At 63.1% G+C, this 22,760-nt stretch overlaps 3 protein-coding genes and 1 long non-coding RNA gene across 9 annotated transcripts in view; 1 reads left to right on the top strand and 3 right to left on the bottom strand.

Moving 5' to 3' along the window:
* The window catches only part of POLRMT (RNA polymerase mitochondrial), a 13,037-nt gene extending 694 nt beyond the window's left edge, over positions 1-12,343 (bottom strand). The window contains exons 1-17 of one of the 5 annotated variants that reach the window (XR_012376595.1): positions 12,207-12,343; positions 11,580-11,678; positions 8,503-9,113; positions 6,083-6,213; positions 5,774-5,966; positions 4,922-5,074; positions 4,566-4,730; positions 4,317-4,487; positions 3,886-4,110; positions 2,939-3,727; positions 2,429-2,551; positions 2,045-2,167; positions 1,623-1,802; positions 1,322-1,408; positions 1,126-1,239; positions 996-1,048; positions 772-870 (exon numbers count right to left, since the gene is read on the bottom strand). Coding sequence is in view for 2 of the 5 variants with exons in the window: in XM_073887234.1 (XP_073743335.1) it covers positions 740-870; positions 996-1,048; positions 1,126-1,239; positions 1,322-1,408; positions 1,623-1,802; positions 2,045-2,167; positions 2,429-2,551; positions 2,939-3,727; positions 3,886-4,110; positions 4,317-4,487; positions 4,566-4,730; positions 4,922-5,071; positions 5,774-5,966; positions 6,083-6,213; positions 8,503-9,113; positions 11,580-11,678; positions 12,207-12,294 (3,433 nt within the window). In the remaining 3 variants the exon portion in view is untranslated. Of the gene's footprint in view, positions 1-25; positions 72-739; positions 1,049-1,125; positions 1,240-1,321; positions 1,409-1,622; positions 1,803-2,044; positions 2,168-2,428; positions 2,552-2,938; positions 3,728-3,885; positions 4,111-4,316; positions 4,488-4,565; positions 4,731-4,921; positions 5,075-5,773; positions 5,967-6,082; positions 6,214-8,502; positions 9,114-11,579; positions 11,679-12,206 lie in introns of those variants that run through there. The other 4 variants (XR_012376596.1, XM_073887234.1, XR_012376597.1 and 1 more) reach the window with 4 other exon arrangements.
* A 4,481-nt stretch (positions 12,344-16,824) lies between these two features.
* LOC141371554 (uncharacterized) lies at positions 16,825-20,521 on the bottom strand. The gene is made up of 3 exons (XR_012376598.1): positions 20,412-20,521; positions 18,844-19,010; positions 16,825-16,907 (listed from the first exon to the last, which is right to left on the bottom strand). It is a non-coding gene; the product is annotated as an uncharacterized lncRNA (long non-coding RNA).
* FGF22 (fibroblast growth factor 22) lies at positions 17,756-22,020 on the top strand. Of its 2 annotated transcripts, none has more exons than XM_073887235.1 (3): positions 17,756-17,992; positions 20,240-20,343; positions 20,459-22,020. In XM_073887235.1, the coding sequence occupies exons 1-3, from the start codon at positions 17,779-17,781 to the stop codon at positions 20,654-20,656; spliced, it is 516 nt and encodes a 171-aa protein (XP_073743336.1). In that variant the 5' UTR covers positions 17,756-17,778; the 3' UTR covers positions 20,657-22,020. The 2 variants fall into 2 exon arrangements, with proteins under 2 accessions (XP_073743336.1, XP_025716849.1); XM_025861064.2 differs by having other exon boundaries at positions 20,436-22,020.
* Positions 22,021-22,147: 127 nt separating this feature from the next.
* RNF126 (ring finger protein 126) overlaps positions 22,148-22,760 on the bottom strand; it is an 11,795-nt gene continuing 11,182 nt past the window's right edge. The window contains exon 11 of the mRNA XM_073887228.1: positions 22,148-22,373. Within this exon, the coding sequence (XP_073743329.1) occupies positions 22,353-22,373 (21 nt within the window). The 3' untranslated portion in view covers positions 22,148-22,352. The remainder of the gene's footprint in view (positions 22,374-22,760) is intronic.

Raw genomic sequence — 22,760 nt, 5'->3', positions numbered from 1 at the left:
GGTTCATGACCTCCACGTCAGCCGCGTGGGTCCAGAAGCAGTCGTGCACAGAGACAAAGGTCAGGCCTTTCCTGCCATCGGGGGAGGGTATCCCGTGAGGGGGGCTGCCCTTCGTGGTGCACTCCCCGCTCCTGCCCCTTCCCAGCCCCCACTGTGTCATGCTCGGCACATGGATGGAAAGTTCTCCTCTTAGGAAGAAAGCTCTTTGTCTCATGTCATTCCCCACACCCCTGCCCCCAGTTGCTGCAGCTGATACTGCCCCCCCTCCCCCACAGGGGGTGGACACAGAACACGTCCCTGAACCCTGGCTCCTCTCTAAAAGAACTATCCATGCCCTACTGCCATGCTTAGGGGCCCCTCAGGGGCTCAGAACAGAAATCCAGACACCTAGCCGCCCCACCCCCCACCCCCACCCCCACCCTCGGCCCAAGTTCTATCAGAACTGGCCACATGGTATGCTGCCGGCACTCCCTTCTCACTCAGAGCAACCACCCCTCTCTCCCAGGCCCAGCCAGCTGCTTCGCCACCACGCACACCTCAGGGCCTTTGCACGTGCTCACATAGTCCTTTTCTGGGCAGCAGTTCCAACAACCCACAGGGCTGGGGTCCTCACCTGCTGTAGGCCTCTGCCCTGGCCCCCTGACCCTGTCTGACCTGGCCTCCCAACCCGCCTTTGCCACTCTCTGGGTCCCCTGTGCGTCCCGAACACCCTGAACAGGGCCTGCATGCAAGAGATGACGAACAGAGCTGGGTGGACTGTGCCCGGCCCACCTGTAGCAGTGCAGAGCTGTGAGCATCATATGCGAAGAATCCAGCGAGTGGATGAAGTTGGGGGGGAAGCCATTCTTCTGCTTCAGTGTGTTAGGCTTCCTGGGGAGGAGGAAGGACTCAGGTGCCTCCACCCTGGCCTGACCTGGGGGCAGCCCCTGGCCCATATGCCCTCCCTCGGCCCAGGCATGCCCCCCGCCTGGCCCAGCACCCCCACCGGCACTCACTGGCTGGTGTCCCCACTCTGGCTGAAGGTGAGGCTCTGGATGCCACCGCTGATCTGCAGGGTTGGGGTGAGGAGGGTCAAGAGTCCCACCGTGACACAGCGTGGGGGCGGTGGGGTGGGGCCACACATACCAACACCTTGGAGTCCTGGTGGTAGGGCTGGATGATGGGGATGCCCAGGGGTGTGACCCATTCCACAGCCGAGCCCGTGTGGGCGATGAGCCGGGCGCTCTCCGTCAGCCAGTGCTGTGGACGCAGGGCATGGGGCTCAGGGCAGGGCCCGGTCAGGGGCAGCCTGCTGGGCCTGGGGAAGGGAGAGAGGACACACCTGGATGGCCCGAGTGCCCGAGAACATCTCCTGGAGGCTGTTGAACACCTGGCGCACCAGGTAGTGAGAGGCCTCCCACACGAACTCCTGCAGTGGTGCGAGGTGGCAGTCAGAGCCAGGGCAGCCAGCCCTCCCCATCCCCGCCCAGGCACCCGGAGGAGCGGCAGAACCGCCTTCCTCCTCGGGGTCCCTCAGGGGCCCCCCAGCAGCCGATGGTCGGGGGGAAGGGGGCGCGGTCGGGGGCCGGGGGGCATCCCCCCCGTGTGGCGCAGGTAAAGCTGGCACGCACGACGCCGTGCACCTGGGGGAAGTTGCTGAGCTCCCGCAGGCGCTTCTCGATCTGCAGGCGGCCCCCGTAGCGGGTGACCCCATACACCACAGTCATCACCGTCTGCTTGACCACCTTGCGGCTGATGAAGCCCTCGAGCACCTGGGCTACCCGCACGCCCCGTTCAGCGTCCTGCCTGCGGAACACCTCCACCTGGGCAGGCGCTGGGGGTCAGCGGGCAGGTGCGTGGAACCTGTCTCCCACCCAACCCAGCAGCCCCACCATGAGGCCTCCCCAGTTCCCTCTTCTGACACCTCCCCCGGGAAGACCACCCTGACTGCCCGGTCCGTCACAGAGGACAGAGCCCACGGGATCTGCACATCCAGGCGTTCACAGGATGGAGACCCCGCGTGGGCTGAGAAGGAGAACGGGGGTCAGGGGACTGTAGCACCCACCTGCGCAGCCACCCCACTGTATACATCCTGTGGCAGGTCAGAGGGCAGCAGGTTGACGGAGGCGGCCCCCACGCTGTCCCGGCCCAGGGCGGCATAGTGCTGCAGGCCGTTACAGGAGCCGTCCTGAGGAAGACGGGAGAGTGACCCCAGAGAACGAGCCGCTGCTGCAGGGTCCCCCAGTGCGCCGCTCAACCGCCAGCGCTGAGAGGCACGGACCGTGCCCATACAAGAACACAAGGCTGGCCGCACCCATGGCGCTGGTCCCCACGCAGGGACACCGGCCGAACTCAAAGTAGGATCTACAGGGACTACGTGCCCCCACCACCTCCGGCCCAGCCCCCCGAGGGCCAGGCACACCCCACACCGGGGTCCCCAGCAGCTCACCTGGTGAACTGGAAAGTGAGAGACGTAAGCGGCAGGGTCGGGGGCGCGCACGGCCCGAGCAATCTCCATGCAGCAAGCCAGGGCCTGCCAGGGCTCATCCACCTCCATCCACCACTTCCGGCCCTGTGGGGAGGGGGCAGAGTGGGGCTCAGGCCAGCCTGGCTGGGGCTGGGACAGAGCCCCCCCGGGACGGCAGGGGTGGGGGGGCGACAGGAGCGATGGGCAGGCAGGGCGACGTGGGAGCAGCCCTGTGCAAGCAGCCCTGCGCGTGAGCCCCGGGCCCAGCCGTGGCATGGGGAAGGGTCTGGAGGAAGGGTCGGCCTGGGCTGGGAGGGAGCAAGGCCGCAGAGGGCGGGGGGCAGTGAGGGTGAGGCCAGGAGCCTGTGCCCAGGGGCAGACGGGGGGGGGGGGGGGGGGGGGGGGGGCCGGGGTAGCCGGTGCCGGGCACAGGCTGGGGGAGATGGACAGGCGAGGCACCAGGGCCCCGGCCAGCGCCCTCCGCGCCCCTACCGTCATGGGCCGGTCGGCAGAATCCAGGATGTCCTCCATCATCTCGTTGGCGAAGACCAGGCGTGCCTGCAGCGGCTCGTGCTTCTTGAGCCCAGTGAGGTTGACCAGGTGGATCTTGAGCCAGTCAAGGCCGTGGCGGCCAAGCGGACGGCCCTGGGCAAACTCCAGCAGGGCCCGCGCCAGGTCGCTGCCCAGGTGGTTGAAGTGGGGCGGGCAGGGGTAGGTGCGGCCGCGGAAATCCATGTTGTGAGGCAGCCAGAAGACACGGTGCCGGAGGTGCTGGGCCAGCGAGAGGCGGTACAGGGCGTCCGAGCGCAGGCTGTGCATCTCCCGCGCCACCTTCAGGCAGCGGGCCAGCTCCCGCCGCACCTTGGCCTTGTGGGTGGGTGAGGCGCCGGGCGGCAGGCGGCCCTCGGGCGGCCGGGGTGCCTCGGAGGGCGGGGCCGGCACACCCAGGCGCGGGCAGCCCTTGGCGGTGAAGAGCTCCAGGACCAGGTCCAGCACGCGCCCGTTGACCCGCCAGGCGCAGTTGCCCAGCTGTGTGAGGGCGTCCAGGGCACCGTGCAGCTCGGCAGGGGGGCAGCTGTCCAGCAGGCGCTGGTGCTGCATGGTGCCCTCCAGCGAGCGCATGAGCTTGGTGGGGCTCAGCAGGAAGGCACCCGTGTGCGGCGACGTCCAGGGGAGCGGCGGGCACAACATGGGCACCTCGGCCGCTTCAAAGGTCAGCGTGCGCTCTGCGGCCGTCGCCAGAAGCTCCGTGAAGGCAGGGTGTGGCTTCAGGATCCCGATCTGGGGGTGAGGCAGGCAAAGATGGCTTCAGGGGCCGATCACCCCAGACGACACACAGCGAGCGGGCAGAAGACCCCACCGGGGCCCGGCAGTCCCCACACCACCCGGAGCCCCCAGCCTCATCTCTCAGGGGCCCAAGGCCTCCCAAAGCGGCCCACCTGGCGGAAGCTGCGGAAGGAGTACACGTGGTAGAGCACGGGGATGAGCGTGCAGGGGCCCTGCGGGGCGGCCACACTGCCGGGCATCCGCACGGCCTCCACCAGCAGCTCGGCAAGCTTCTTGCCCAGCTGCACCAGCACGGGCAAGGGCCAGGGCTGCTCGTGGGGGGCCTCAGGCGCCCCCAGCGCCTCCCAGTACTGCCGTGGCAGGTGGGGCTTCTCCACCTGGGGGTGCGAGAGTGGGTCAGGGGGGGTGGGGGGGGGGGGGGTCTGAGCCCAGAGCCGACCAACCCCCGCCACCCCGCGGGCGGGAGCCAGTTGCAAAGTGGCAGGGCCTGGGGGCAAAGCCAGCTGCGCTCCAGGCCTCGGTCTCTGCACCTGGAAATGCCCCCGCGCCCCCTGCCCGCAGGGCCCCCGATCCCGGGCCTCACCTGGGTGTCGGAGGCCAGCAGGTGCAGGTAGCGGTGGTAACGCTGCTGGAGTGCCTGCACCTGGCTGCTCAGCTGCTTCCTGTGCACCGTGTGCCGGTTGAAGACGCGCAGGCCCAGCTGCTGTGCCAGGGAGAGCAGCGACTCTCCCTGCGGGGGCAGCACCTGCAAGGTCTGGGGGCGGCACCGTGAGCCCCGGGCCCCCTGCCCCCCCCGCGTGCCCCCCGCCCCCCGCTGCCCCCCAGGCCCCACCTGCAGCAGCAGCTCGGCGAGCTCCTCCTCGGTGAGCACACACAGGTACGGGAAGATGGTGGAGCGGCCGGCACGGGCGGCGCGGGCCTCGCTGGCCTTCAGCTCCTGCAGCCCCAAGCTCAGCGCCTGCACCCACTCGGCACGCAGCTGCTTCAGGGTGTTCCGCTGCGGGGCACGGGAGTAGGCATCACCATCACGCCCTCCAGGCCCTTGGGGCCGCCTCGCACACTTCCTGTGGTGCCAGGGGGGCACACGGCCTACACTGGCTCTAGGGAGGCCAGCGACGGGGCCGCAGTAGCTGCCCGCCCCCCCCCACCGCCCCCAGACCGGGGGTGTGATCCAGCCGTGTTCCTCACCGCCTGCAGGACCTCCTTGGTCAGCACCCGGGCCTTCTCCACGGATTCCACGGCCACGGTGGTGGCCATCTCCACGCCCAACTGCTGCTGGAAGAGGCTCTGTAGCTTCTGCAGGGGCAGGTGCAGCTTCGGGTACGACACGGGGCCGCTCTGCTGGTGTGGACAGGCAGGCAGTGAAGCCCAGAGCGGCTGGTCCCCCTGCCCTTCCACGACCCCCCACCCCCCGTCGGCCCCAGCAAGGCCACACGGGAAAACCGCCCGTCCACGAGGCTGGCAGGACGCGATGCAAAGCAGCCTGTGACAGCCACGCTGGTCCGAGTGCCCAGCACTGGCCGGCCTCACTGGGCAGGGGCCAGGACAACCTGGGGAGACACGGTTCAAGTCCCTGCATGTGTCTTTTCTCTTTAAACTTGGAACTGTGTGAATGCGTGACCCGTCCAAAAACAGATCACTTAAAACAGCCCAACCCGACACACGGAGAATCACGAAGAGGCCCGCACGGGGCAGGGGGACTCAGGACCCCCAGAACGGACGGAGCCCCTCTGCCCACCTGCAGCTCTAGGCTGCCCGGGCTCAGGGCACTGACTGCCGGCTCTGCCTGGAATTGTTCCTCCGGGTGGGAGACTAACACCAGCCCAGCCGTGGCACCTTTCTTTAGAGTCAGGGCCCCGCTGGGAGCCAAGACTGGCTTGTCTGGCCTCTGAGGAGCAGGGAGGGCGTCCCTAGGAGGCGCGTGGCGATGAGAAAGAAAAGGAGGTGCCGAGGCCCGGGAGACCCCACAGGGCAGGGTGGTCCCAGCTCGTCCCCCACACGACACGGCCCCCCCGCCTGTGGGTGTCAGGGCCCGCTCACCTTGGCGTAGATCTCCCTGAGCAGTGGTGAGGTGTTGACCTGGGGTGGGGGCCGCGGTGGCGGCGGCAGGCTGAAGGTGGGCTGGGCCTTGCGCACAGCCCTCAGGACCATGGCCTGCTCCTCCTGGCACAGTGGCATGCTGGTAAACAGCCCCTGCAGCTTCAGCCCGTCCCGGGCCATCTGGTCCAGACACCTGCGGGGGGCACACGGCAGGCACAGACCCACCCAAGGGATGGGTCTCAGCGCCAGGTGGCCGGAGGGGCCCGGGGGAGGGGTCTAGCCCCCACAAGGGCCAGGCGGCCCACCCACCTCTGGATGGCGTCGGCATTCTGGCCCAGCCGTCCCATGCACTGCAGGGCGGCCGCGTAGGAGAACAGGTCTGGGGTGAGGCCAGCATCCTTCACCATGAAGAACACGTAAACCAGCTCTCTGAAGGAGCCCTGGGGAGACAAAGTTGGGGTGAGGGTCTGGGGGTGGCCGGCCTGCCCCTCGAGACCTCTCTCTGTGGCCAGTAGGTCAGGCAGGGAAAGGCTCGCTGGCCAGGACGTGTCCGTGCGCCCCCCGTGCAGTGACACCGCGGCAGGGTCGGGGCGAGGGCCTGGGCTCCTGAGGGGAGCCGTGGTAACACTTTTATCTCGTGGACGTGCACGAGCCCAGCCCCGCTACAAGAGGCTCTCGGGTGGGATCTGCAGAGAACCCGCTCTGCGTCCGGCGGTTTTCCGTTCTCTCTTGGTCCGCCTGCTTGGGGCTCAGCACGTCCCCGTCTCATGCGGCCGCTGTGGCTCTCAGACCAGCAGGTGCCGTGCCGCCTTCCCATCTCCATTCACGCCTGAGAAGTGGCCAATTCCCTCGCACGTGCCGCGGTTTAGGCGCGCTGCCGCGGAGCCTCTCAAGAAAGCGAGGCTCCAGAGCTCCCCACCTGCGGTCCTGCGGCCCTCATCCGAGGCCTGCTGTCGCGGCAGGGACCACAGCACCGGCAAGAGGGCTCTGGGGGCTAGTCTCAACGACCCTGCATGGGCTGCCCTCCTCGTGGTCACCAGCCACGCGAGGTCGCTCTGTGGATGTTCAGCTCTACAAGGGGCCGCACACGGCTGGTGCAGACAAGAAAGATCTACCAGACAGCGCCAGTCTCGAATGAACACATCCATCCCACATGGGCAGAATCTTCGGTAGTGCCATCAACACGAAAACACACGCTTCTAAAGTTCACGCGTTCTCTGGCCCTCGTCCTAAACACAGATGCTGGTCAAAGACCTGAATCAGGTCCCTCAGTCTTCCCAAGAGTCAAGCAGCATTCCCTGCTTTACAGATGGGGAAACCAAGGCTCAGAGAGGAGTGAGCAGTGCGGGCCTCACAGTGGGCACATGGCAGAAACAGGACTCAAACTTGGGTCTGGGTGACAGCCAAGCCCCACCACATACACGCGCCGCCCAGAAGCAATGACTTGCGAAGCCAATGATGGCCGTTAAGTCCGTGCACGATACAGAAGAACGGGGCCTGGAGTGGGCTGACGAGTGACACCCCCAAATTCACATCTACCCAGACCCTCAGAATAGCGGGTCTACTGGGAAACAGGATCTTTGCCAACGTAACGAGTCAAGATGAGGCCATCTGCAGGAGAGTGTCTCATCGGTAAGGTGTCCGTGTGACCACGGAGGCAGATGGAGGGACGCGGCCACAGGCCAAGGATGGCAGGCACCCCCGGGGAGCTGGGAGAGGCAGGAACGACCCTGCACAGTGGGCGCGGCCCCCGCCACACTTGGATCTGGGACTGAAAGTAAATCCCTAGCACTTGAAGCCGCCCCGATGCCTGTCATTTGCCCCAAGGACCGCAGGAAGCTCACGCGTGGGCTCCTGGCAGGAATGTCCCGCTGTAACAGGGATCTTTGCTGGGGGACCTGGAGGCCTTGTGACCTTGGATGGGAGAACATGGCCCTTCTGTCTTCACTAACTCCCTAAATCTAGCACACCTCCCAGGGATGAGTGCGGGCAAGAAACTGCCTGTGACAGCCACCCGTGCACACGGGCCATCTCCGCCTCACATCGCGTCACGTCATAGTCCAACGCAGATGTACAAGGGACGGTGGCTCCTGGGCCTGTCGCCCAGTCCGTGCGGGGCGGTCCCCACCACGAGCCCACCCTCCTGTGCCCACACCTAGGTCTTCACACAACCCTCTCCTTCGCAGACCTGCATGGTTCCTGCTGGCCCTGAAATAGGGCTGCAGGTGCAGGGGAGGGAGAAGGCAGGGCAGTTGGCCCCTCACAAGCACACGGACGTAACACTGTCCCCAACAATCAGAAAAGACGACACCGCAGGGGAAATTAAGAAAACTTGGAAAGACACGGGACGCAGCTAAAGCAGAGCCCAGAGGGAAGCTTGCGGCCACGAACGCCTGTGTTTAAGACAGAAGGATCGCGACAAAAAACCTAACCCTCCCCCCCAGGAAACTAAAGCATCAAAGTCACGGTGTCGAGGAAGGGGGGACGCCAGAAGGTACGGAAGCCCCAGCCGAGGAGTCAGAAGGAGAAACGCTAAAACGTTAGCAGCATTTCTTCCTTCTTTCTTGGTTGTTTGCAAAATTTCCGCTGAGGAACACACGTGATTTACGCTTGACAAGCCTGAGAGAATCGCTGAAATGGTAACACGCAGCAAGACCAGGGCTGGCACCTAAGCGCCACTCGGGCCTTGACTCCCGCCAGGACGCCCCCCGTCCGGGGCCGCCGCTCACCTTGCGAGCCCAGCCGAGCATGACGGTGTTGTACATGGCTAGCGTGAGCCGCCGCTGCTGCCGGGACCGGCTGTGGAAGGTGACCAGCACGTGGTGGGCGAGAGGCAGGTGGCCCGTGAGCAGGCAGCACTCAAAGAAGGCCAGGAGCCTCTGCTGCTGGATCTCCCGCCGCACAGAGGCGCTCTCAGCTTTGGGGGCCTGCTCGGCCTCATGGCTCAGCTTCCGCGGGGCCTCCTGCAGCAGCCGCGTCAGCCGCTCTTCCCAGTCGCTCTGGGGGGCCCCGTGCTCCCAGTGCGGCAGGCAGCTGGCCAGCTGGGCGTCCAGCAGGCGGGGTACCACCCGCAGCCTGTGCTCACAAGCCAGCTGCTGGGCTCGCACCTGCAGCTTCACCTCCAGCCGCTGCTTGCGCTTCTGCATCGCAAACTTCTCCTTGTCCAGTTTCTGGGCCCAGCGGCCACTGAGCTCCGCAGCAATGTCCTCGGGCCCCGTCTGGGCCTTCCCGGGTGGCTGGAAGCCGCCAGATGCTGGGAGTCGTCGAGCCATGCCGACCCTCTTCACCGTTACCTCTGACACACACTCGGCCTGCAGCTGCCGCACCCGCGCCTCAAGCACTGTGGGGGCAAAGGGCAAGGATGTCGGGGGGTGGGGGTCTCCATTCAAGCCCCAATCTCCCCCGCCCCTGCTGTGCTGGCGGGGCGGGGGGGGGGGCGGCTGGTCTCACCAGCTCTTGAGGCTTCAGCTTTATGTATTTGATGACAACTCCCTCGTGTCCCCCGATTTTCAGGCACACACACCCTACCAACCTGATCAGCATCTGTCTGAGCCTCTCAAACTCAACTTCCCCAACAAGCTCCTGGTGTCCCCCCAAAACCTGCTCCTCCACGTCTGTCACTGGCAGTGCTGTCCTTGCACGTGCTCAGCCAGAAACCCCAGGGTCATCTAGGCCTCTCTCCCTCCACATCCAGGCTATCAGCACACCCTCAGGGGTGTACCTCTGCCTTCAAAATCTATCCAGGTGCCTGGATGCCCCCTGCTCTCACCTCCTCCCACTCTCCCCCACATTGATCACTCTGGGCAGCCACAATGGCCTCAGGGCCTTTGCACATGCTGTTCCTGATGGGTATGGCTATGTGGTCGGGGACAAGGTGACCCTGAGTTTTCTGCAGAGCTGTGGTTCTGTGGCTAGCCTTGTGCCACGATGACTTTACAGATCATGGGGGTCCCCAGATCAACACACGACCTTGTTCTGTCTTTCTGCTTGAAATGCCTTATTTCTCATACATGTCGATTGATTAATGCCGAACCCACAGCCGACAACACTGTAACTCACTCCTGCACAGCCGCATATTTTCTCCAAAAGGCACCTCGCAGCCTTCTTGGGCTTAGAACACTAGAAAGCACCACCACGCTTGGGGGCCATTTTAAACAGCAAAATCACCAACAAAAGCACAAAAATGCAAAAACCGGGCGCCCGGGTGGCTCAGTAAGTTGAGAGTCCAAGTCTTGATTTCAGCTCAGGTCATGATCTCAGGGTCGTGAGATCGAGCCCCGCCCGTGTGGTAGGGCTCTGGCGCTCAGCACGGAGTCTGCTTGAGACCCTAACCCTCTTCCCCTGCCCCGCCCCGCCCCATTCCCACGCTCTCCCTCTAAAAAACAAATTCAGATCTAAATTAAAAACAACAGCGCGGCACCGAACACACCTCGGGAAGGACAGTTGTTTACAGTATGCATGAAACAAGAGAACAGTGTGGCACCCGGTTCAACACCACTGGGGGTGGGCACGTCCAACCACTCAAACGTCGTCTGCTGCTCTGCGTGCGTCTACAGGTAACTACTAGAGTACCTGAGCACTGATTTCAGGTACCAGGTTACGAGTCAACTTTGCAAATACAACTGCGGACCGACTGTACCTGCCCACGCCCCTCCCACTGGACTTCAGCGGACTTGAGAACTGGCCTCACACAGCAGGGGCTCAACAAAAATTTGCTGAAATAAAGTGGAAAGACAGGGTGACCTTGGCCCCTGGAGTGCACCAACACCCAGGACACGTGTTTTGGAATACACACATCAAAGACCATACCCTGGAGCAGGGCTGTGGGCACAGGTTTTTCTCCCGGAGGCGGCAACATCAGAGCTGACCTGGCGGCCACAGCTCCTTCTGGCTGAAAAGGCAGGCAAAGGCCACAGGGATCTGTGTCCTCAGCTGGGGGGGGGGTGTCTATTCTATGCGAGAGGAAACAGTTGGAGAGTTTTAGACTGGAGAGTGACATAATGTGATTCAGACTTCCAGCACCTTCTTACAGTTGAATGATAATAACATCTGGGCTTTGGGGCGCCTGGGGGGCTCAGTCGTTAAGCGTCTGCCTTCGGCTCGGGTCATGGTCCCAGGGTCCTGGGATCGAGCCCCGCGTCGGGCTCCCTGCTCCGCGGGAAGCCTGCTTCTCCCTCTCCCGCTCCCCCTGCTTGTGTTCCCTCTCTCGCTGTGTCTCTCTCTGTCAAATAAATAAAATCTTTAAAAAAAAAATAAAAAAAATAAGTATCTTCTGGGCTTTGCTTTAAAATAATTAAGTGGTGGGTAAGAAAGGAACGGCTGCTGTTGAGGATGGTGGTACTTCGCTTCTGTATGTTTGGAATTTCCTGAAATAAAGTTCTCCTTTTTACAGGCTACCCCACCCCACCCCTGGGTGCTGGCGGGGAAGCGGGACATGCTGGACACGGTCTGGAAGCCCCATGCCCCCACCTCCCTCTGGAGGTGCTCGGACTGAGCTGTCCTTCCCAGGTTATGGAAAGGGGAGGACCCCTACTAGGCCCCTTCAGGTGCCCAAGCCCAGACACGAGTCAGTTCAGGGTTCGAATCCCGGCTGTGCCTGAGCAGCTGCATGTGGCCCTGGCCCAGCCTCTCCAGCCTCAACTGTCTCACGGGGACAGCAGGAGCGCCTGCCGGGTTTGCGGAAGGGGTAAACACTGCCCGAGCCTCCCGCCGTCGTCCTCGCGGTACCCTGCTCTACAGCAGACACCCTGCAGGGGGCAGCGGGGAGCGGGGCTCCAGGCGCCAAGCCCCGGGGGTCTGGACTCACCCTCCAGCAGCTCCGCGTGGCCCCAGTCCTTCCGGCGGTCTTGCTCACAGGGGTTGGCAGAGGAGCTCCTTCTGCGGCCCCAGGCGCCACTGAGAGCCCCTGTGGGTGACAAAGGGAGGCTGCGGGAGGCAGAAGGAGGCCCGCGCCTAGGGGGTGGGAGGTCCTCCAATGAGCGGAAACAGCAGGATCCGGGGCGAAAGAGCCCTACGCTCAGTGGAAACTGTCAGTGGTCACGGGCCTCACCCTGGAAAGGAACCAAGAGGTCAAGGGTGAAGGGGACCTCAGAGCAAGGAAAAACTGGCTGTGGGACCGAAGATACCGGCTTCCTCGAACTAAAGGTGTAGTGAGTTCAAAGGTCAAAGACCCTAAATCTCAAATAAGGGTTCAGGGGACTCCAAAGGAAACCAGGACTCCGGCGTCAGAGTGCTCTGCCGGCCCCCGTCCGCAGACCGGCCCACGGGCGAGCGAAAGCGGGGTCCAGTCAGTGGGTTCCCCAAAACCAGAACCCCACAGGGCAAGGGCCAAGGGAGGGGGCGGCTGCATCTGACGGCCTAGAAGACGAAGGTCACGGCCGCGGGGACAGCGGGCAGCGGCCGCGGCGTCTACCCCGGGCCTCCGCCGCGTTACCTTCCTCCGCCAGGGGGCCGGGCCGGCCCGCCGGCCACAGGGCCCTCCGGAGACCGGACGCGCCGTGGCCCCAGCGCAGCGCCGACATGCCGCTCGCCGCCCGCTGCGCCGCCCGCACTGCGCCTGCGCCGCCCGCACCTGCCGGGAGTTGTAGTTCCGCAGCCTACGGCGGCTTCGAAGGGACCTCGCGGCGGGAGGAGGCCGCCGAAACCACAATTCCCAGAGAGCAGCGGGGCCCCGGAGGCTCGGAGGCATGCGCCGAAGGAGCCCTCTAATTGGCTCTTCCCGCTGTCAAGGAGGGGCGGGACAGAGCCGTTGCTTGGGTAACCCGCGTGACTCTAAGCCCTCTTTGGGAGGAGCAGGAAGCCAAGTTTGTTTTTTTCTTAAAGGAATGGTCGCCAAATACTTAGGACGACGTTCTGCAATTTAGCGGATTTTCACTGCTCCAACGTCGACTTTGGGGCGGGAGCTATGTATCGCGGAGGAAGCCGAGGTCGGGAGATGTCGATCCCCAACATTAGGGAGACCGCCGTGCCCCAAAACCAGGGACAGTTGGGCCGTCGCCTTTCCGGGACATCTCCCTCGGCCACGCCCTCCGGTCTCAGTTTCCCCACTAGTCAGCTCTCAGGCTCCCAAGGACAGGAGCAGAGCGGGCGCCTAGAGCACACGAACCTACTGAATTGATTGGATGACAAATGGAATGAGAAATCCCTGGAGCCTGGAGGTTCCCAGCCCTGGTCTTCAGCGTGACCCCACTCCGGCGTTAGAGTCAGACCTGGAAGGCACTGGGGAAACTGAGGCCGAGGGAGGGGCGCATCTGCAGGCATGGGAAGGACGAGAAGAAAAATATCAGGAGTAACTGTGTTCCAGGCAGCGTTCACAGCAAGTGCAAAGGCCCTGCGGCAGAGTCAAGGGTGGATAGCTGGAGGACCTTGAGCAGAGCTGGAGTTAGGGAGAGGAAGCAGAGACAAAGCTAGAGGGGCTCTTGGGCCAGACCACAGCGGGCCTTAGGGGCCTGGGCTCAAGCTGCCACCTGCCCTCAGATACTCCAACTTGGTTACCCCATTAGCCCAGAGTGGAAGCTGGACCTGTGCTCTGGAAGGGCCAGCCTCCTGGGCCTGGAGGCTTCTTGACAGCACATTCCAGACGCAGCTGCCCACGCGGGCCTGTGCATTATGATTCCACCGGCTGGGAATGTTTTCAACAGACTGCAGCGTCCTCTCAAACCTGCCCCAGCCCACTCCAAGCTGCCCTGGGGGCCTCGACTTCAGATCTGACTCACACCTGGGAGTGCCTTCCTGGCCCTGGGGGCTGAATCAGTTGGACCTGGTCTCTCAAGACCTAGAGACACCCCCTCAAACCCTTGTAGCCTGGCAGAGCCAGGAACCTGGGATGGAAGGCAACACTTTGGAGTTCCTTGTGCCTCCGTTCCCTCTTCCTTTCCTTGGGAATAGATGCCCTCAACCAGTATTTCCCCAAGAGCCGGGTTCCAGGAACTTCGCAGTGAGAAAGTTATTCTTTCTGCTTCTGCTCGAACACGGAAGGTCTCACTCCATACCCGCCAACCTCAGCTCTCTGGCTGCACTGCTGTCCATCTGAGGATCTGTCACGTGGCTCTCTCCTCGCAGCGTTTCCTGTTATGGCTTATTGTCATCCTGTCAGTGTGTGGCTCTGGTTTTCCACTCCTGATGGTGAGATCAAGTTTCCTTGTAAAACGTAAGCAAGGAAAATGGGAATAACACACCAGACTGGTGGACAGAGGTGTGATTAAATGGGAAACACAGCACCAGAGGTTGGAGTTTGGGCGACACCCGTGTTTCAGAAACTGTTTGCTTATGTCGGGTTCTCACCCAAAATGTTTTGTCCGATTCTTGCCCTGAGACGTTCACATGAACCTGGGCTGTGCCCATGTCGAGAAAGGCAAGGATCTCTAGATGGAAGGCGAGGATACCGGATTCTAGGGATTGCCTAGGTAGTCAGTTACCACAGACCAGGGGGCCTGGGTGGCACAGTCGGTTTCCGCTCACGTCATGATCTCAGGGTCGTGGGCCGAGCCCTGCGTTGGGGCTCCACGCTCAGCGGGGAGTCTGCTTGAGATTCTCTGTCTCCTCCCCCTGCTCGCTCACTCTCTCTCTCTTTCTCTCTAAAAATAAATAAATACATCTTAAAAAAAAAAATGAATTGCCACACACCTCATACCTCCAACAACAGAAATGTGTTCTTACATTTCTGGAGACCAACCCGATGGTCACCCAGTGTCAGTATCCGTGGGCTGAAATCAAGGGGTTGCAGGGCTGCACTCCCACCGGAAGCTCCAGGCGGAGGGTCGTTCCTGCCGCCTCCAGTTTCTGCGGGCTCCAGGCGTCCCTCGGCGTGGAGCTGCGCCCTGTCCGAGCTCCACCTCCGTGGTCACGTGGCAAATTTCCCTGTGTTTCTCTCTTATAAGGACACGTGTGACATTACCTGGGGCCCTACTAGGATGGTTTCCTCATCCGATGATCTGAATTTAATTGTATCTACCAAGCCTCCCAACAAGGTAAAATTCACAGGTTCCTGAGATGAGAATGTGGACATATCTTTGGGGGCCGTTATTCAGCTGATCAGAGACTACCCTGGGTTTGTGACAAGCGGAAAAAGCTATTGTAGGGCTCTGTGGGGACAGCAGGGCCGCCTGACCATGGATGGTGGATTGGATCGCAGCTTGGATATGACCGAAGACCTTGCCTGCAGGAAATATGTCCACGTGTTTAGAGGTGAAGTGGTACCATCTCTGCGGCTTATTCTCAGATATCCGCTTACATAAAAAGATTACCTGGTGCATTTTTCGAGGTATGATGTCAGCAGTGCACACGTCAGGAATACAGCTCAATTTTCACAAATCTGCACACAGGTGTTCCCAAAAAAATGCCCAGCCCCTGACACCCCCTCACACCTCTCATCGCTGGCCCCCAGGGTGATACGCCCATCCTGACGCCTCACACCGGCGTAGTTGGTTTTGCCCATCGTAGACTGTGACATAAATGGACCTCCTCTGTGTCAAGCTGCTTCTACTCAGCATCCTGTCTGAGACTCGTCCACATTGTTGGTTCCTGGACACAGAATTCCCTGGTGGGAATTTGCTACGGTGTATTTACCCATCCTCCTGCTGATGGAGAGCAAAAGAATATATAGAATCGGGGAACGCAGGAATAGGGTGCTCACAGTGCTGTTCTTACAGGCTTGAAGTCTTAAAACACCGCAATGAGACACCACTTTGCCCCCATTAAGATGGCTGTAGCCAAAACACTGGCGATCACCAGCGTCTGGAGGACGTGCAGAAATCGGAACCCTGACGTACTGCTGGTGGGATGCGGATGGGACAGCCGCGGTGGGAAGCAGTCTGGCAGTTCCTCAAAAAGCGAAACATAGAATTATCATATGACCCAGCAGTTCTACTCCTATTCATATACACAAGAGAAATGAAAACACGTCCACATAAAAACCTGTACACCCAAGTCCAGGGCAACACAATCCATAGCAGCCAAAAGGTAGAAACAACCAAGTCTCTGTCGATACATAAATGATACAGACCACGCGTCCACCACGCACAGGAGTGTCCCGCAGCCGCGGACAGGAGCCAGGCGCCCACACGCACGGCCCCGGGGACGGACCCCGAGCCCACGACGCTCAGGGAGGGAACCAGACACAGAAGGCCACGCGGGGTGTGAGTCCACGTGGGTGACACGTCCGGAACAGGCTCATCCACGGACGGGAAGGGGGCTCGTGGGGGCCAGGAGTTGGGGAGGGGGAGATCGGGAGAGACGGCTGATGGGATGGGGTTTCCTTTCGGGCGATGGAATGTTCTGGAACCAGAGAGAGGTGATGGCGGACAACCCTGTACTGAAAACACTTGAGTTGTATACCTCCATAGGTGAACTGTGTGGTATGTGAATTATATTTCAATGAAGCTGTTATTAAACTCCAACAACACCCGGGGCAGGACAGCTTCCTGGGCGTGGGTCCCACCCCCATCACACAGAGCCCTGAAGATTGTCCTCCTGGGGGGCAGGGTGGGGGCACTCCAGGAAGACTGAGTTTCTGGCTGTGGGAATCAGGATGTTATTCCAAGTTTGTGCATCGCGGCGCCCTCTGCCCAGCGAGGCTGTGGATTACCTCATTCCATCCTTCCAGGCTTCTCTTCCTGGCCCATTTTCCTGAGGCGGCACTGAGGCTGGGGGAGGTGACACAAATATGCAGGATCCCTCAGGTGCTGGCCTCAGGGCTCCGAGTGTGGGGACACCCTCTCCCATCTCAGTCCTGGGGTCCTGTGGCTCGGGCACACCCCATACATGGCCCTCCTGGGACCAGGAAGAAGGATCAGGGAATCCCCAGAGCCACCAGGAAGGCATCCCAGCTTCTGGCCAGACCGGTTACCCCTCCAGCACTACACTGGGCCAGGCCTGTCACCTTGTCTTCACCCAGGTGCTATTTAAAGGTGCCACCTGGCGCCCTGGCTGTAGGACTGGGCCTATGGGAGCAGAGGGGCAGGGACTGGAGCCCTGGGATGTGTCCTGTGTGGTGCCTTGGGGAAGGTGCTGACCCACTCAGGCCTCAGTTTCCCCACCTGTCAGTGACGTCTCTCGGCTCTGAGTCTGTGAAGTTCCACCGTGCTCCTCTCAGGATCCAGGGCACAGGGTGGCTCCCAGTGGGGCTTGGGTGTGTCTGTAAATGATGAGCAGGTATGGGTGTGAATGGAGCCACCCTCCTCGGACATGCAGCTCTGGACGACGCTGGGGACCGCGTGGGGGCCCCAGTCATCATTCATGCCGCTGTCAGCTGGCCACAGACAGGCGCTCATGTCCATCTGCCATCAGCCCCCTTCCAGCCCACAGCACCCCATCCCCTCCCCTGCCCAACACCAGGATGCACAACATTCCCTCTACCCGCATGTCCCCCCATGCCCAGCCCTCAGTGAAGACCCTGGCCCTGGGGGCCTGGCTCTTCGGGAGCGCCAGTTTGGAGGGCAGACAAGTCCCCCCGTGGCATGCCCAGTGCGGAGGCCGGGCTGGCACGGACATCAGCCCAGGATTGCCCACCCAGTCTCTGACCCCTGGGCAGCTCTGTTGCTCCCAGTGTCCCTGTCCAACTCACTGTCTGTCACAGGTCGGACTCTCTTAGCCGCCTTTCCCTGTGTCTCTCCCTGTTGCTGTCCGTGTCCCAGTCTCGGAAGTCTCTCTGTCTCTGTCTCCCTCCGTGTCTCTGCGGGCCCGCCTCTCTCACACCCACGCCCCCGCAGCCCCTGCAGGCTAAGCCGGTGACTCACGGACACGCACTCCCCACCCCGCAAGACAAACACGCACGGAGGCAGGAGAGTTTTCCCAAATGGGCCCCGCCCCGGTCGCCTCGTTGCCCCGCCCCCCCGCGGCTCTGGCCCCGCCCCCGAAGCGCCCCACTGGTCGGCTCCTTGCCCCTGGCCCCGCCCTCTCCCCAGGCCCCGCCCCCTGTGGCTAAGGCCCCGCCCCCGCCCCGGCGATGGCCGAGCCGCGGACGCGCGGGGGGAGGCAAGAGCGGGCGGCGAGCCGGGCGCGGGGCCATGCGCGGCCGCCTGTGGCTGGGCCTGGCGTGGCTGCTGCTGGCACGGGCGCCCGGCGCCGCGGGGACCCCAAGCAGTCCGCGGAGACCGCGCAGCTACCCACACCTGGAGGGCGACGTGCGCTGGCGGCGCCTCCTGTCCTCCACCCACTTCTTCCTGCGCGTGGACCCCGGCGGCCGCGTGCAGGGCACCCGCTGGCGCCACGGCGCCGACAGTGAGTTCGGGGAGGGGGTGCGGGGTAGACAGGCCGGCAGGAAGGACAGGGTCGGCGTCAGGAGTAAGGACGAGCCAGGTCCTCTGTCCCGTGAGGGTGTGTGGTGTCAAGCCAAGTCACTCCCCGGCGGGGGCCTCAGTTTCCTCAACCGTGAAGTGGGTCCAGCGCACGCGCTGGGAGGGTTGCACAGGCGAGGTAGGGGTCCCAGAGGAAGCTCCCCGCGCTGGCCTGGCTCCGCAGCGGAGAAAGGTCTTTGCAGAATAGCTGAGGGGTCGAGAAGCTGAGTTCACTGGGTCCCCTGACAGCGGGGAGGAGGCGACCCCAGGACCCAGCTACATAAGGGAGTGGAAGCAGAGCTAGCGTCTGAACCCTGGACTCCCCACACTGCAAGTCCAAACCCAGAACCCGCCCGAGTGAGGGACCCCTCTCTTTCTTCCCACACATCCTTTTGGTAGATAAGGCACAGAGAGGGGAAATGACCTGCCCAGGGTCCCACTGCTGGGGTGCAGGTGGGGGTGTTGCCGGGGCTCCTTAATGCCCAGAACCTCGTCAGGTTGGAGTCACTGTCCTTGATGCCCTGCCCAGCAGACAGTAGGCACTCAATAAGTGTGGAACGTCTGAGGCGAGAGGAGACATGGGGGCAAAAGAGGAGGAGGAACCTGGGGATCACTGGGGACCTGGAGCCTCAGTGACCCTGCAGACCTGTCTTGGTCTGCTCAGGGCTCTGAGGCCTGGGCTGGGGGGATAGCTAATCACTGGCCACTGCCTGAATCACTGCCATTAGGGCAGATAATCACCCCCTGCCCTTCCAGCTGCTTTCATCGGGCTCCCAAGGCTCTCATTAGGCTCACCGGACAAGGACGATGACAAGGGGACTGGCTGGGCCAGTCCATTGGTGGTGGGCACAGGCAGGGTGTCTTCAGGCTGGATCTTCTGGGTGGTTTGGGACAGTCGCTGCTTCTCTCTGAGCCTCAGTTTCCCCATCTGGGCAGCAATGGTGGTGACATGGTTGATGGCTCTGTATGGGGGAGAGGCGCTTGGAACTCGTCTCTCCATTAATTCTGTAGTTATTAATTGGGTACCTATTGTATGCTGTAGTGGGCACAGGGGACATAGCAGTGACCTGGACAGCCCACCTTCATGGGGCTCCCACAGCAGAGGGTAAAGCAGTTAAACAAGTGAACAGCTAATTTGGTAATTTCACAGGAGACCATGTAGGGTGCAAAGAAAATGAAAACAGGGTGATGTACAGGAAGATGACTGGGGGGAGGCAGCTTTACCAGAGAGGTCTGGGGCCTCTCCAAGGAGGTGGGCTCGAGTTGACTCTCATGTAGAGAGAAGGACCTGGGTGCCTGATAGTGGAGATAGCAGGTACAGAGGTCCCATGTGACATGGGGTGAGCTCCCCATCACCTCAGGCATCCAAGTCCAGACTGAAGACCAGAGGGCAAGGCCTGGCCTCCAGAATAGGCCCTGGTACATGGGTGGGTCGAGGGTGTGGGCAGCTGCTCATCCTCTGGGTCCGCCTCGCTGGACTGCTCAGAGTGGGGCAAGGCTCCTCTGGGGTTACCCATCTGCCACTTCCTGGGCCTCAGTTTCCCTCTCTGAGAAGTAGGCCCAGTCGGCACCTCCCACCTGGGGTTGTGGGGTACAGTGCTTGGCCTATGGTTGGGGCTCCAGCAGCAGTGGTGACTATCATGGAGCTGAGCACACCGTGCGGCCCCCCCGCCCAGTCCCACCGCCTCCTGCCACGCCTCCCATCCGGAGCTCCCGTCACCGTCACCTCGATGGCCAGGGCGGGAGGCCGGAGCACCGCCTGTGTGGCTGCTGCTAGGGGTCTACACCTGTTCCGCCTCAGGTGTGCCCAGGCAGTCCCCGCCTCCTCTGCCTTGGTTTTCTTAACCTTCACCCGCCAGGGACCTCCCTGTTCTGAGCTTCCAACCCGGCTGGGGCTCCTCAGGGCCCAAGAGGCCGGCCCCCCCGGGCTGACGTCTTCCCACCTGGCAGGGCCCGTCCTGCCTCAGGTCTTCGCACTGGCTTGAGAGTCCTTCCTGCCCCTCCATCACCCCCCATCCTTGGAGTGCTCCTGGCAGGGCCTCTGTGCTCCCCAGTGTCAGGGCACAAGCCAGGGCCAAGCACACAGTAAGCGCTTGCTGAGTGTTACCTGCATGAACGAGCAAGAGGAAGCAGGGAGCGGATGGTGGGCTGCAGGCCCTAACTCAACCCCACCCCACCCCCCCACCCCCAGGCATCATTGAGATCCGCTCCATCCGCGTGGGCGTCGTGGTCCTCAAGGCTGTGCACACGGGCTTCTACGTGGCCATGAACCGCGGGGGCCACCTCTACGGGTCGGTGAGTGCAGCTCGTGGGGCTTCCGGTGGGCGGGTGTCTGGTGGGGGGTGGGGTGTCCGGTGACCCACCTCACACACCCAACCCCCCCGAAGCGGGTCTACACTGCCCACTGCAGGTTCCAGGAGCGCATCGAGGAGAACGGCTACAACACTTACGCCTCCATCCGCTGGCGCCACCGTGGTCGGCCCATGTTCCTGGCGCTGGATGGGCAGGGGGCCCCGCGGCGTGGGGGCCGGACACAGCGGCACCACCTGTCCACCCACTTCCTGCCTGTCCTGGTCTCCTGAAGTCCCCAGGTCCGCAGCATGCCTGAGCGGCATGTCCAGGGCCGGGGGCCGGCGAGCTCAGGCCGTGGCCAAGCATGTCTGGTCCCTCGTCTTTTCCCCAAGCGTTCCTGGAGTGTCTGCTGTGTGGCGGGCTGCGGGTGCTGCTGCAAGACCCCCCAGACACGGCCTGACCCCCAGGGAGCTCCTGAGTCGGAGGGGAGGTGGACACTGAGTTGAGCAGAGGCCACAGGTGTCCAGTCCCAAGTGGGGGGTGGGGCACGGAGGCCCCAGGAAGGCCCCCCCCCCCCGGGGATGGAGCCTGAAGGACATGGCCATGTAGTCACCAAAGGGCTGGGACATGGCCTAGGCAAAGGCTCTGAGGTGGGAGCCCATTGGGGTGTTTGAGGCAGGGAGGAGGTGGGAGAGGCTGGGGCAGAGTGAGGTCTGAGGGCTGGGGGAGAGGGAGACATGGACATGCCACGGGGTCACCGGTCCCCGTCCTGGTCCCGGGACCTGGGACGTGTCCCCTCACGCGGCAGAGGCGACCTTGTCAGGGCCCCCGAGGAGGGGGTGACCCTGGGTTCCCGGGGGGGGGGGGCGTCCTCACGAGGCCCTTACAAGGGGGAGGCAGAGGGTGGGAGTCCCAGAGATGGGCAGGCCCTGTGCGGCTGGCGGTGAGGATGGAGGGGGGCCGCGGGCCGGGGAAAGGCCGGAGCCGGGTCTCCCGGGGGCCCCGGGGGGAGGAGGGGACACCAGCCTTCCATTCTGTATTTCTGAGCCCAGAACTGTCAGAGAATCGGTGTGTGGTGGCCACAGCGGCCTTAGAGCAAACACAGAGGCGCGCGCATGCGCGCGGGGGGGTCTGAAGCTGCTTGCACTGCAACCGCGGTCAGAGTTCCTGCACTCCCGTGGGGCGGGCAGGGCTGGGAGTGGGAGTGGGTGCCACGTGCAGGCCACGGGGGCCCCGTGCCAGCATCCTCCAGGGGCTCGGTGGGACCCGGGGCGGCCGTGGCTGCCGCACTCCCAGCGCCCGAGCCCTCACCGCGAGGCTGAGCCCCAGCGGAAGGAAAAGGGGTGCAGAGCCCCGTTCAAACCCCAGCCGAACTGGACCCGGCAGTTCTGCTCAGGTGTCCCACTCCGGGCGAGGTGGGACATTCTGCGTGGGGCGGGCGACAGTCCCTGGGGCGGCGCGCGGGCTCCCACCCCTCCCCGCAGCCCCCTCCCACTAAAATACAGAGGATGAAGGCAGGGAGCGAGCAGACGGAGGGCGCTCACTGCGGTCGGTGGAGGCAGCTGGTCCCCATAGCCACGCAAACATGCGCGGTCAGCGGCCCCGCGGACAGGGCTTTTCCGGCGGCTGCGGTCTTCACGCTCGGGGAAGCTCCGGCGTCTTCGGGCGGCGGGGGCTGCCGGCGCGCTCCCGGGTCGGGTCTGCGGCCGCGGAGCTGGCTAAGGCCCAAGGAGCCCGACCTCGCGGCCGGCCGCACAGCTCGGCCCGCCCCCAGCGCCCGCGCGGAAGGAAAACGCCAACCACCTGCTTCTCTTTCTAAGTAGGTGTATTTTTAAATAGCTTTCAAGATACACATATTTTTTCCTTTAAAAAACGTCTGTCGGAGCAGTTTTGTTCTTGTTTTGCTGGTCATCCTGTGGTCCCGAGCCCCCTGCGCTTGGGTCGGGGGCTGGTGGCCCGTCCAGGCGTCGCGGAGACCCCGGCCTAGCGGCTCCACCCGGTCTTTCCACAGATCATGCAGGGCCGCGTGTGAGCTAAAACGTCCATTTATTTCAAAGCAGTAATAATTTAAAATTATAAAAACCTTTCCGCCGTTGACTGTGTGGAGGGTGAGGTTAGAGACAAACGGGTGGGGGAGCCGGGGACGCCCCGGGGGCGCCGTGCGCCCAGGCCCCCCGCCAGACGCCGTGGGGAGGGCGGAGCTTGCTCTAGCCCGGAGGCAGCGGGAGGCAGCGGGAGGCAGCGGTCGTCCGAGTCTCTGCCCGCCGCGGGGGGGGGGCCCCCCTCCTCCTCCAGCTCGCGGCGCCCCCCCCCCCCGCCGCCCCGCAGGGCCTGGTGCGGGCGGGGTCCCGTGCTCGGGCGGGGCGGGGGGCTCAGGAGTTGGCGGCCGGGTTCTCGTTGCTGGGCGAGCTGGAGGAGGA

The sequence above is a fragment of the Callorhinus ursinus genome, unplaced genomic scaffold, assembly GCF_003265705.2.
Source record: "Callorhinus ursinus isolate GAN/ISIS: 27379988/994484 unplaced genomic scaffold, GSC_fseal_2.0 scaffold77, whole genome shotgun sequence".
Classification (NCBI taxonomy): Eukaryota; Metazoa; Chordata; class Mammalia; order Carnivora; family Otariidae; genus Callorhinus; species Callorhinus ursinus.
The sequence above is the reverse complement of the archived record's forward strand: the minus strand, read 5'-3'. Positions and strand labels throughout refer to the sequence as shown.